Source organism: Trematomus bernacchii, unplaced genomic scaffold (assembly GCF_902827165.1).
Source record: "Trematomus bernacchii unplaced genomic scaffold, fTreBer1.1, whole genome shotgun sequence".
Classification (NCBI taxonomy): domain Eukaryota; kingdom Metazoa; phylum Chordata; class Actinopteri; order Perciformes; family Nototheniidae; genus Trematomus; species Trematomus bernacchii.
The window spans coordinates 21,618,297-21,632,788 of record NW_022987720.1 but is presented as its reverse complement, the minus strand read 5'-3'; the positions used below and the strand labels follow the sequence as shown (position 1 = coordinate 21,632,788).

Genomic DNA, 14,492 nt, shown 5'->3' with positions numbered 1-14,492 from the left:
AGCTGAAACCTGACAGATCACAGTAGTTCTTTTAATGATGTAGGAACAATTGACATGGAGTCTGTCAGGCTGTAGGTTTGTCAAGCTGAAGGTAGTATGGGTGTAGTGCGGGGAGTGACATATGTCTTGTAGTACTGTCAGGAACAATTATACTGGATCACTGACAGAGAAACAGCGTGTGGCCTGATGCAACGAATACTTAGAAATGCTCAGAGTTGATAAGAATCCCAAAAGGAATAGTTTTACATAATACTAACTATGTGTATTCACTATTTGGCAGAGTGACTGTAAATGAAAAGACTGATTCCACTCTCATATTTGTGAATTAAATATGAAACGTCAGCGAGATTCTGGTTAGCCTAGCTTAGTGTAGCGCAACAATCCTAGGTAAAAAGAAAACTGCCTATACCAGCACCTCACAAATAAATACATTATTATATTTAGTTTAACCTGTACATTGCTGTAGTGTATTAACAACAATGTGATGTTTTACAGGGGTTATGTGCCAAATAGTTTCTGACATGGGGGTCATGGTCATTGGTTGCCTAGCATCAGTTAAGAGCATCAGTTAAAAAAATCAATTAAGATCAAGTTTGTGCACATTTTCAGGTGGTTTGCTTTTTGTTGTTGTTGTTTTTAATGCTTATCTTATAGTCTGTGATATGACAGTCTTTGTTCTGTGCTGAAAATGTGGTAGGAGAAGGCACATTTTGTTCTGTAATCAGGCTCACCCTCAGAAATCCTGACATCTTTCAGGCTGTGGTTGGACTGTGGTAGAACCAGGCACAATCATGTCTCTTATTGAAATCAAAGTTAAGAAGCGTAGCTAGAGTTCATTTATGTTATAGACTGGAAAGGAATCGATCATATCGCTGTACATGTGGAGTGTTTTTTCTTTGGGTGTGCGGGGATAGGATTAGCTTTAAGCAGCTACTGTTATTTGTACAGCTTTTAGGAGATTAAAGGTATATACTTATACTGTATGTAATATATCCTATAAAGTATATTATTAAAAGGTGAAGTTACATATACCTGTCTACTGCTCAACGACAGCCATTACTCAGTCTGAGGGTGAGTCAGCACATGTGACAGCTAATCAGGGGTTTAAGCCGGGTGTGGCATTTTGTTGCTAACTTGCATTAGTGATGTCTCGATGTCTATAAATACAACCTCAATTAGCGGAAATGTAAACAACACGCTCATGGCACAAGGGAAATAGATTGCTAGAAATCAACTTCTATGATCGCCCTTTGTGTGTCGTTGTGGCTAATGATATATGCATGGCCTATCATTCATTAATGAAGGGACGCTGCACGCAGACATCATAAGCAGAGGCTCAGGACCAGAGGCAGTGCTGTCATCCCCTGCATTATGGATAAAGTTCCTTCACAGAGCTCACAAAGCCCATTCAGTCATCCTAACACGCCAGTTAAATCTTTTACGACGCTCTTCCCTGTTCGTACTATCAGGTAGCAACTTCTCTCATGCCTCCAGGTCTCCAGAACACTGGAAATTAGACAAAATATGCGTGTCAGAGCAGAGATGCCAAATGCACAGCGGATGTCCCACCGGTTCAACTTCATGTTACTTGGTTTACTTGATCACTTCAGTTTGTTATCAGATGAAGATGGGGTGCACATTAAAGTTTCACACAGACTTAATCAGTAAGGTGAGCCTGACACTCCTTTCTTGATATGAGTTTTTGGTGACAATGAAGTGAGGGCATTAATAATTGAAGTGCAAAGCAGACAATCGGGCTAAGCTATGTGTCCATCCTAAAGCGCCCATCCAGATAAATTGCATGACATAATATCACATGTTTCAATAAAAAAGTAAAGTTAATCCATAATGCTGCTTCCTTACATTTAAAGGTGACAATACTGCTACACTGAAAAAAAAGTGGAGTGACATTTACTTAGAAAAACCTCTGTAACAATATTCCACGCAGAAATTGTAAGTAAATTTAACAACCTATATTTCAAGTAAATTCTACTTACAGTTCAGAAGTGTTTCTAACAACAGGTACACAAGTAAACTTTACTGTGCTTTCTGTTTTTGTTATTTAAGTGTACTCACTATTGCATAGTATTTTTTACTTAAATATATAAGTAATATTTACATAATATTTCTTCTTCTATTTAATTTTACTCACTATTGCATAGTATTTTTTACTTAAATATATAAGTAATATTTACATAATATTTCGTCTTCTATTTAAAAGTGTACTCACTATTGCATAGTATTTTTTACTTAAATATATAAGTAATATTTACATAATATGTATTCTACCTTTAACAGCAATACCCTGTTAAATATGGGCATACAAAACATGAAACAATGTACTCTTTAAAACAGCAACTTTATGTTTTGAAACACTGGTACCAGCCAGGACTAAGCAACAGTTTACAATGGTTTAAACATATGCAATCTGGTGCACACAGCACCTACATCGGTGCAGCTAAACAGAATGTTAGAACACTTTTTACCGATAGTCTCAGTGAAGATGAAACATTCTTAAAACAACATTCTCTGGCTGATCCTGAGGACAGAATTCACAGTGATCTATTTCAGTACATCTCAGATAAAATGTCCAATGACATTTACAAAAGTGTCATTTTTATGGAATAGGATTAGGGCCATGCTCAAAACATTAATTATTTTAGTTTTCAAGTCAGAATTCCGACTTAAAAAAAAAAAATCACATGTGGCCCTGATCATATTCAGCACATCTATACAGTACAATGACTTTGCAAGAAAACTAAGTGCAATCACTCATCCCTGACATCCCTTGCTTTTAGTGTTATAGACAGGGGTGCACATAACTGGTACGCAGGTACGCATGCGCGGCAACAATCTGAAATGCGTACCGTCACATGTGTCACAAAGCGCATTTGCGTACCGACGTACATGTGAAGCTTTTCCAGAAGGCGGTTAGATCACCGTGTCTCCGTGTGCACAGACAGGGCTGCTGTTAACGTCGGTCTGTACAGCAGCCCTGCGCTAAAACAACTGATCACAACGTGCACACTCTGTAGCTCCGAAGCTCTGTACTGTACTCCACTACCCCCCCCCCCCCCCGTTGACAATCGCCAGAAGTTGGAGTACCAAACACTGACTCCAGGTACTCATCTGAGTACCTCACTGAGAAAGTTGTGTGCACCCCTGGTTATAGAGAATAATTACACAATATGAAGTTGTACAGTGGCCCTGAGAATTCAACGCACTCAAGAAAACATACAAAACACAATCAAATGAAGAAAAAATCTTCACCAATTTGACATGTGCCTCATTGAGCTGCAAATACTCAAAGCACAACAAATGAAACTGTTTCCAGGGGAAACTAAAAAGTGCTGTGTCAAGAACCCCCTAAACAAGGTTTTGAAACATTATCTTAACAATATACAAAACATGTAGTTGTACAAAGTGGGCTCAGGCAAAACATATGAAAAAGGTCACTGTTGCTAGACACCATAAATACCAAGTATTTCCTCTGAACTGCAAGTTGAAGAAACACCTTTGCATACACTTAGGCTACAAGTTTGTTGCACAATGCATGGACTTTTGGAGACATCTTCAGGACATTTAGCTCAAGAAAGAGCTTCTGAAATACCTCAAAAGTGTATTTCATCTTCGGTGGATAACTTAAGTTCATTGCATATATGAAGCCCATGAGCAGAAGGCAAGCCTTTGACACACATCTGCAGTCATCAAGAACCTCACTTCCCTCGATGATGATGGACACATCGGCAGGGCCTTCGTGTGCTGCACTTCCACGGAGGACAACTATTTTCATGACGTGCTCAGCATAGTCCTCTCTGACGATTTCTTTGCTCACATCCTGTCAAAACATGTGAATTGGTGTTGAGATACACTATACTGTACATGTTTTCTTTTAAGTGACTGAATATGCAAAAGGTGATTCATTAGGTTAAAGTGCTGGACAATCAATCAAAATGTTATCGAAACTGCAATATTGCCTACAACAATTTTCAAATCGCAGCAGGTGCGATATTTGTAAAAGGAAAAATGTGTGTCAAAGTAGCATTTTAAATGTAATATTGTCGTGCTGCAGAGATGCCTACACATCATATTCTACAGTCTAAAGAAAACATTTTTGTTTGCTACAAATCCTCGCAAAAATCACACCATGATCATTTAAAAAGGTTTCAATGAAAATGAGAATAATGGTGATCATTTCCTGATATCGCAATTGCAATATCAGTTAAAATAATTGCAATTACATCTTTTTTTTTTAATCGTTCAGCCCTAGTATTTAACTAACTATTGATTTTATAGTTCCTTTCCTTTTGTAGATAAAGACGAGGTAAGTTATGTAGGGAATTTGTAGTCACTTTTTATTTCTTGGTTTAAAAAAGCTGCTCTGTTCCAAGCAGGAAGTAAAAGCTGGTATAGTACTGGATTCAGTTTAGCAAAAATGAGGTGGGATCGGAGGTTTAAAGGCTCAAATCTTCAATTCTACTGAAAACCAAATTATGAATCAGAATGTAAAAAAAGATCATTAGAGAAAGAATGAAAAAAAGAATGAATGGAATAAAGTAAAATGTTTGCTTTTATTTTAAATATATTAAATACCAATTTATTTCATCTAAATGTTAAACTTAATTAAAAAGACATGCCTTTTCCACATACTAGCATGAGTCACTAACCTGTAGAGATATCCATTTACAAATATTGAAGAACAGACAACATGTTTATGGATACAACAATCATCAGAACATTTACCTGGTAGTCTTTGATGAGTTCCTCTGTAGACTCTCCAAGGAACTCCATCAAGCAGCGGATGATGGCATCTCGTCTATCTTCTACATGTAGCTGTTAAAACAGACAAGTACATTATTGTAGAGAGAAAGCAAAAGATGTTGCGTAATGGTCAATTGAACCTGCTACAAAAGAAGGCACCAACTAGGTGCAAGGATGCAAAGCAGGATCAAGCTGTGCATACAAATGAGTTGATAAACATTTAACTTAAAACCATTTACATGTTTTAGCCTGTAGTGCTTTAACAATCCTGTCCTTTTGTTAGATTCAAAGCTACATGTTTTGCACACCCATCTAGTGGAATCTGAAAAAAACACAAATTAATTCAATTCAATCTTTAAACCTCTTGAAACTAAACCATGTTACAAAAACATTTATGTCAACTTAAACTTCTAACAGTACTGAGTTGATCAACTTACTCTGCATTAGCTGTCGAAGACAAAATTGCTGAATGACTCAATTTCCCTTGGTAACCTGTGAAATATATAGAAAGTACATTATAAATTAATTATGTAAATTACAGAACTTACTGTCTTGCAATTTATTGCTTAAATATGAACACATCAATATACATTCAGAGCCATTTTTATCATGTAAAATGTTATTTAAAAAAATAATTCTATCACACATGTATACATACAACTTGTCACTGCATTCAAGGCTAATCAATACGCAAAGTAAAAATAACGTAATAATACTTTTATCCAAAATACAACCCTTCAATACAATGACAGACCTCCGGTTCTTCATAACTGCTTTATCCATAGCTTCTTAACCTCCTTGTGTTTTTCAAATTTGAGTAAATGTATCACTACATTTACTCAGACAGCAGAATTTATACCTCTCTGAGCTCTGCCACACCATCTCCCTTCCTCCGCCACCCAATGCACACTAAACGCTACTTAAAGGCTGTGCTAATCTGCTATTTTTCGACAGTATTTACATTTAGCTTTGTTTGTATGGTGTTGGCTGAAGACTAAGTGTGACCACATAACTTATCGATGTGACTGAAATTTGGTCGGTAACAGATTAAGAATGTTGGTTTTGACGACTTTTTTAATTTACCTAGCCCTACACAATATACAATTATTTGTAAAGTTACCTCCATGGTCAGGTGTCTTGTCTTGCTGTTGTAACTTGATGCTGTTGTACAGTGAGAGGGCACTGTAATTTCAACAGGCTGCTGGAGGAAAACACCAACCATCAAATGAAATGTTGCCTAAGAACAAAAACAAAACTGAAAAGGGAAGGGAACAGATAAGCATGATTAGCTAACATAATGCAAGCACATCTAGTTAGCCCTATATCATTAAAGTCACTGTTACTATAGAAGACATTGCAATTAATATAAAGTAAAAAAGGATGAATATATATATATATATATATATATATATATATATATATATATATATATATATATATATATATATATATATATATATATATATATATATATATATATATATATATATATATATATGAAAGGATGAATATATATGAGACACAGAAATAGTATTGTTATCAGTGGCGGCTGGTCAATAAAGGGCGCCGACCTTTTCCTCCCTAGTGGAAAGTGTTTTGTTTTTCAAATAATGAAATAAATAAAATGAAATGTCACTAATCATCAGAATGTAACTTTAATGTACAATAATGTGTTTTAAACCGTAGGAATACATTCTCTGAGTATGGCGTTATTTTTATCTCTTGTCCTGGGTGGCAGATTACGTCACTTCCGCCGCCTAAAACCCAGGAGCTAATGGTACATTAGCAAAACAAACGCAATTTGTTTGTGTGCAAAAGGTGCACGTTCCCCTCAACTGTTTCAATTGTATTGTTTACTCTCAGTACAGCACCACTTTCCGAACAGGAAATGCACGCTAATACAAAATAAAATCGCAATGACACTTATTATATATATATATATATTTTTTTTTATATAAATAAATAACGATATCTTGTATAGTTACACCCGCTAGACAACAGTGGCGGGTTCGACAAACAACCGTGTTGGCCGGGTGCACCGCGGCGGAGGTGGGGAGGTTCCAGCCCTGAACCTCTACCCCGCTGCGGGACCCGTGGTGGGACCCGTCAGACCGTGCGTCGTCGGCCGGCCGGGAAGGAAGAGACACGCAAAGTGGGGGAAGTCCCCCACCCCAACGCAGCACACCCTCCCGGTCATCAGAGTCGAACCCGCAGTTCGGAAGAACCAACCGCCAGAGCAGCAGAACTAGGCCGTGGGCATGGTGGGTCGCGTTTGCCATTCGATCACAGAGCGGAGAGGAGAAAAATGCAACAAAACATGTCAAAATCTGTTAATATATGGATGAGTGGGAGGGGGGGCTGGACACTGGCCGTGGGGGGACACCCGGACCGGGCAGTGTCCCAGTTAGAAGGAACCGGGTGAAATAGCCAACAAAATAAAAATGAATAGAACCGGGGAAAATGTGAAAAAAAGTGTCCGAAAATAGGCACTCGTGAGGCGGGGAGAGTCCCCTGTCAACTCCCGTTACATTCCTCCATGGTATCATTTGAGCGAAAAATGGCTTTTACGAGAACCAGGCTGGGGGGGTCAAAAGGGCTTGACCAAGGCCGACCCAAAGTGCATGGTGAGCGGACTCATCACCTCCGTGATGAGTCCTTCGGGGGGCCGGGAAAAAAAACGTGTTCAGGATCGTCACTTCCTGTACTGCAGGAATCTTCAATAGCCGCGTTCACACCGGAACATCAGCCGTTAGCTGTTAGCACTCAGAGCTCACAGCTCCTCATATTTGTTCAGAAACTAGACAAAAGTGAAACAAGTACAAAACGCAGACTTGTCAAAGCATTAATTCATGGTTTTTACTAACCGGTATCAGTATGTTGTTACGGGCCGGGTCAAACCAAACTGTGCTAAGTGCTGCACTGGAAAAGCGCCAACAGTGAATCCATCGAGGCAAACACACAGACACACTTACCTTTTAAATCGCGCTGTTCATATTTAATTGGAAATATAATATTCCTTGACCACTTTGTCCTTCTCTAGGCTGCAGTGAAACTGACCGCATCACGTAGCGTCGCACATACTGTTGAGTATTTCTTTTGTCGAGCTGGAGCCATGAACACCCCCCTCTCCCGAAATAAAAAACTATTCAAATTTTTAAAAGTGCGCCATAGTTTCCATTATAAACGGCGAATGTTGTCGTAGCCGACAACTTTGAAGCTTCAAATAAGCCATTAAAAAAAATATATTATATCTGATGTGTGCAACTTGCATGAAACCGGGCTAAGTTTGCTAGCACGATAATGAGCTAGTTAACCAGCTAATGTTAGCTAACTTAGCCTTACATTTTTAATAACCAAATACTGACTTCAGCTGACAAGCTAATAGGAATATAACAAGTTAACCAAGCACATAAACATACTCACATGACTCCACATCGATGAATATTCAAATGAAATGGTCGACCAAGCAGTCTTCAAGTTCCACTCAAATGTCAACCTTCTGAGTAGACTGTCCGTGCATGTCTGCGGGGGCAACGTGCGGGAAATACTCTCCTATGACGTCACCCACAGTTAACTTGCATTTCCCATGTACATTTTAATAGCTTTAACAGGTTGTACAGTCAATACAATAATTTAGGTAATATTTACTTGGTGCTATTGTTAAAATTCACTTATCAAAATGAAGATTCAAAATTACATAGAAACACAAGTAACACATTAAATAAAAGGAGACATTTGGAGTAAAATTACTGAAATACTAATGTATTGTAGAATTTAAACATATAATCAAAGTAATATTTACAAAGCCAAAAAGTCCTTTTTTTCAGTGTACTCTAAGTCATTTTCATTGTAATTCTTCATTTTGAGCATACATAAGGACGACCCCATACGTCATTCTCAGTCATTTTATGATTTTCACGATTTTCACACGTTACCATATGACTTGGGTTTATTGCTCAAATAATAATAATAAGGGAACAGAACATTTACAAACAAACTTGTATAAAATAATGTGTTACACCATTTTTTATTTTTTTGCTTTTTACTGATAATAGAGCTATCTTTTTAACGCCAATATTTTTTTAAATAATATGAAGACCTCTTTCATGGCCACCTTGCCTTCCAATAACTGATGTTGTTTTTTTAATTTCCGTCTCATTTTCAGCTAGGGCTGGGAAATATTTCAAAATTGTGATATAAAACTAGATATCGTCTTGGATTTTCGATATCGTGATAAAAGTGTTTTCTTATCCTGGTTCTAAAGGCTGCTTTATGTTAGGTGCTGTTTTTTGAAGTAACCAGATTGACTAGCTTTTGTATTATTTGTGCTTTACCCATTTTGTGAAAGCACCAATAATGTTTATCCTACAATATTGTTGCAATATTGATATATTAAGATATGTTCCCATGATATTTGATTTTCTCCTTATTGCCCACCCCTATTGTCAGCCATCAAATAATGCTGGGCCTTACCGACCTGTCCGATCTGTGCTCTCCTAGAGAAACAGAGATACGGTGTCTCTCTTCTTCCCTCCGCCCTTGAGTCCAGGTAATCTATTTGTCACATTATCTCGTACTCCCGCTGTCCCGACGCAGCACATCCAGCAGTCAGCGTCGACCTGTTGGCTCACATTTCCTTCCTGTTTACCAGTCGCTTCTCATGACCTGCTGGGGTCACAGCTCCATTGTGTATCCCCTGGCTTGTGTTTCCTACTGGCTTCCCCAACCTTGTCCCACTTTCAGTCTCCCATACCCCCCACCCCCACTCCTGTTCTCACCCTTCCAGAGAGACGGCCAGAAACTGATAGCAGCAGATATGGGTACATGATGATCTGATAAGTGTTGTGTCTCTCTGCATGTCCAGTGTTTTGTCTTGATAGACAAAACCTTGTCTGAAAATGTGTTTAAATGACATGCTCTAAAATGCATATGCATGGGAAAGCAAACTGCAGGCATTATTCAGGCTTATCATTAAAGTCAGTTTTTTGGTTTACTTCACAAATTCTTAATACGGATTTACAATACTAATCTCTGCAGGGGTCTCTCTTATTTTGGTCTTTGCTCTTACTACTGCAAGTTACTTACTACTAATTGTAACTTGCATGATCTCAAAAGCTTGTTTCGCTTTATCTTATATGTTTTATTTTGAACATTAAGATTTGTCCTTCATTGAGGTCTACACTGATAATGCCCAGGAGGTAACTTATTTGAACATGTTAAATTGCTAATAAATCTATATGGCTTCATGACAGTATCACTTATTAATGAAATGTGTTATATGTTAGGACAAACACAGGCAGTGTGTGTCCTGCTGAAGAAGGAACACTCTGAAACCCTCTCTGATTATTATTTACAGCACACCCTCTGAATCTAGCAGCAGCATCCTACACTTGTGATCCTGACCTCATGCTAATACCAGGCTATGACCCACAGCTGTGAGTGGCAGGTGTGTGCTGTAAACACCAGGTTCCCCCTGTAATATAAAGGTAATTGAAATGATACTTAGGTGGTGCCACCAGCAGAGCGTGTGTTGCTCTGTATTTTAGAGCCTCTAGTTGGTGCGTAATAGGGTAAAGCAGTTGTTAATTTTGATCCCATGAATCCTGTAAATGTAGTGCATAAAAACGATATGCTATTTACAGTCTCTTGGAGGGAGGAAGCCAAGCTGTAAGAGCGTCAGTCTTTTGTCTGAGAGTTTTGGTTATAATGATTGACTCTTTAATATATGCTAAGCAAGCTCTCCTGCACAAGAAAACATGGCAAAGGAGTTCATGTAAGGCTAGCATCCTTAGCATTTTAGAATTTGCATCTTCTTTTGCACACAATCCCTGATGTGCGTGTATTTGGGATGATGTGTTTGCATGGATGGCGGTCTGATCTTATATTTGATTTTTGCAAATGCATTGGTTTTTGTGTGACCTGTCTGGGTGTGTCTATGTGCTGCACCAAGGTTCAGATGGGTTTATTTACAAAGCTGAGGTCAGGTGTCACTCGATCCAGCCGCGAAGACACTCAGGTGGTCATCAAGGTCACCTCCTTTGCTTTTTCCCTGCGCTAGCTCTGAATCTATAACCTCCCATACACACACAAAAACCACACCGAAACACACCTGTAATGTATACACCCCAATCAGAAAGCCTGTGTGTTCAGGACACTTCTCATATACCTTACACTGTCTGACATTCAGCCCCATTTAACACTGTGTTAGATAAGTAAAGATTCAAGGACACTACAAAAATGTAAAGAAAACCATGTGTTTGTCTTGTGCAAAGGCACATCTGAACGATTATGTTTATGGATTTCCACTTCCTATTGGTTACTAAAACCATCTTGTGTATATGACACATTTCAACACTCCCTTCATAACCAGATTGCATTTTTTTCATGCCACCCTGTGTGATCTGAGTATAAGACAGAAACATGCAAATATGTACACTTAATTCAAAATAACAAAGACCAGCCACAGGATTTGGATTTTATTATTTTTATTTTCTCAGTAATTTGGGAGTTTTTTTATACATTTGGGAAATATAGCTTTATGATCTGTCTAAAACATAGGAAAAAGACACACAAAAAAAAAAATCATGACGTGAATGTAGATGTCTATGGACCAGAGTAAGTCTTGCAAGAAAGAAAATAAAGAAATTAAACAAAAGAAAATATCTAACAGTATGGAAATTGATTGACTAAAACTAAGAGAGCCCTTGAAGCAGTGGGGATGGGGGGGGGGGAGGTTAGGGGGTCAGATCAGGTTGGAGAGATGGAGTCCAGCTGTTTAGGACAAAACCATGGCCTGGAACTCTGTGGAGAAAAGCAACAGCAATAATGAGATTATAGTGTGTCACCTGTCCGACACCTGCCTCAGTGTTACTCTAAAATGTGAGTATTTTATACCAAAAAACGATATGAACCCAAAGAGAGAAAGAGAGCGAGCAAGTCTCAAGAGAGCGAGCATGTCTCAAGTTTACAGCATGTCATTGAAACAATTTTGTCTAACCAATTGATCTCATTGACAAATCTAATATCCCAAAGGCTCGATAGAAACATTTTGCAGGTGTCAGTTTTGAGATCCTAGGACAGAACAAGTGTAAGGGTACATAGCGGGTGTCACTATGATTGCTGCTCATCTTACTTCAGTGATAGCCTTTATAACTGTGTCTCTTTCCTGAACAACAAGACTACTTTAGGAATATGACACATTTAGTGAATCTGCATTCTAATGTAGTATCTAATAAATGTGCAGAATTGTTCCTCAGCATCATTGTTTTGTAATTACACACAAACATACTTGTCTTGTATTATGTGTATATGAAATTATTGGACATCCGCTCACCATCTGCTCCAATGCGGCCGTCACTGTCATCATCAGCAGCGCTCAGGAAGCCCTTGGTCTCCTTGTCAGTCAGAACGCGAGCCCCTGGGGAAAACCTCTGGAGGAAAAACCTGTCGTACAGAGAAAGACAAAGAAAACCTCAAGTTAGAGAGAACCGCTGGATGATGTGTTGTGAACACAACTGCAATGGGCCACATGTACAGTCCCCGTCCCATGTCATCCTGAAAGTTGGATAAACTAACGATGGACAGACTTCCCATTCGCTGCATCCCTTCTTGTGAAATAATGCAGAAAACTGAATGGAAATCTGATAATGTTCCAAAAAGACTTCAAACTATCCCGCTGTGAAGATACTAAAGTTCCTGGGCACCAAATAAATCGTAGTTTGTAGTTAGTAAACTGGCAGCTCACTCACTTGAGCTCTTCCTCCTCAACAAAACCATTGCCATCATTGTCCAGGATCCCGAAAACCTTCTTCACGTCCGCAGGGCTCTTCTTGGTGAGCCCACACAGCGTGAAGAACTTCTTGGGACAGAAGGAGTCTGGTGCTGGGGGAAATAAAGAAAGTAAAGTCAGGAACAGCATCATGAAAAAACACTTGACTAAAAGGAAATCATTAGCAAAAGCTTGTTTATTTTCCTTTAATAACATTACTTTTACAATTGGTCTTTTCTGTATTTGGATATTAGTTATTCTTCCTGTTTATCTATGTCTTAATTTAATGTCCTAGTGATTTCCACATTTGCACAATTGTAAGACAAATGAAAATGAGGATGTTCTCAGTTATAAAAAAATAAAATGTTTCTCATTAAAGAAGAAAACAGGCATGGCATTATTAAGTGGTGTAATGCACCTAACCTTGAAGAAAGGGCACAACATAGGAAGAAGGTATTTGTTTTTTTATTTAAGGGTTTGAGAGGCCAGTTTTTCTTGATCTCTGACCTCCAGTGACACCAACAGTATCATATCTGTTATAGCTTTAATTAACACGTTCTGCCAATTCATCCTGTTAAAATCACCTCAGATTGTTTGATTACTGTACTGATCTGCATACATGTATCTTTAACTGTTCATGTGTGTCTGTCTTCCGGCTTTCACAGAAAGAAATAACCCTATTGTCTGGCTCCAGTACAACGACTGTATAAAATTAAAAAAACAAAGAGAGAAAGATCTAACAAAGAGAATAATGATATTGGTGGAAGACGATACCTTGGCAGTCCTTGATAGCACTGTCGATGGCATCAGCGGAAAGGATAGATGAGAGCGACATTTTATTCCTGTAGGAGGAACCACCATGTTGAATTATTAACACATTAAGCCCAGTCACAGCAGCAAACTCTCAAACTTGACACTGATGGAGAACGAAATGTGTGCAGGTGACAATGACACTGAAAGGTTACTGCAGCGACCGGCCATGAATCTCAATAAGTTCCCTTTTTAAAGTATTATTTGGAAAAGAAAGGATATTGTCTAATCCAACCGACTGAAAATAATAGACAACTTTTCCTTTGTCTTTTGTCACCTTATACGCAAATAAGTCTCCCCTTTTACGCACGGAATTACTGCACATCTGACTAGGAAGCAATTAATGTGCTCTAAATGTACAGTAGCGAACCTTTCCTTAAGAAAAAGTTTTAAAACAAAAAAGAAATTAGCCACTTTCCATCAGAAGCGACCTTTTTCCGAGTCCACACTTACCTTGTTTCGGTGGTTTTCTCCCGTTCGGTGATCCAGCAGAGAGGTAAGGCTGTGGTGACTGCTGTCCGTCAAGGCGGATTTATATAGGTCTGATTGCAGTGACAAAGGGGATTGCTTGAGTTACCTGTCTATGGATCAAATTCTAACTGCCCGCCCCTGATCCAATTTCTCAGCTAACTAATTAACCTTTACTATTTATAACGCCCAGGGCAGGGAGACCGGACCGTGGACATTTGTAGCGCCCTTGTAAATAGCAAATTACGTTAAAAAGAGCGTTCTTCTCCCCTTTCACCACTCCCTCCTCCTGTCATCCCCGCCCCCCTCCTCCTCTCACCTTTACAATTGTACAGTAGGCTACAGTAAATGCAGGGAGGATACTGCAATCTCTCTCTCCTTTTTCTCCCTCTCTTGCTGTTTCTGCAACCCCCCTCCTCCTCCTCACCCCACCCTTATCCTTTCATGCAGATATCCTTTTACAGGCAGCAGTCCTAAAACGAGCACATCTCTGAGCCATGCACATCCCACTGAAAGCGTGCCCCCGCTATCATTACATTTGAGTTGAGTGAATGTGGGTTAGGGTTAAATGTCAGCTGACAATGCACTTTTCATTGCATATTTGTTTGCAATTTTAATTTGAGATTATTGAGACACCTGAGACTGAGAGGTCAGCCCATGGACATCCTCTTGTCTGGCACTCTGT

At 38.8% G+C, this 14,492-nt stretch overlaps 1 protein-coding gene across 1 annotated transcript; it reads right to left on the bottom strand.

The window, feature by feature from the left end:
- Positions 1 to 11,229: 11,229 nt before the first annotated feature.
- pvalb8 (parvalbumin 8) lies at positions 11,230 to 14,104 on the bottom strand. Its single transcript, XM_034143341.1, has 5 exons — positions 13,793 to 14,104; positions 13,304 to 13,371; positions 12,510 to 12,642; positions 12,095 to 12,204; positions 11,230 to 11,562 (listed from the first exon to the last, which is right to left on the bottom strand). Exons 2-5 carry the CDS (start codon positions 13,362 to 13,364, stop codon positions 11,537 to 11,539), a joined length of 330 nt encoding a protein of 109 aa, XP_033999232.1. The 5' UTR covers positions 13,365 to 13,371; positions 13,793 to 14,104; the 3' UTR covers positions 11,230 to 11,536.
- Between the last annotated feature and the right edge of the window lie 388 nt (positions 14,105 to 14,492).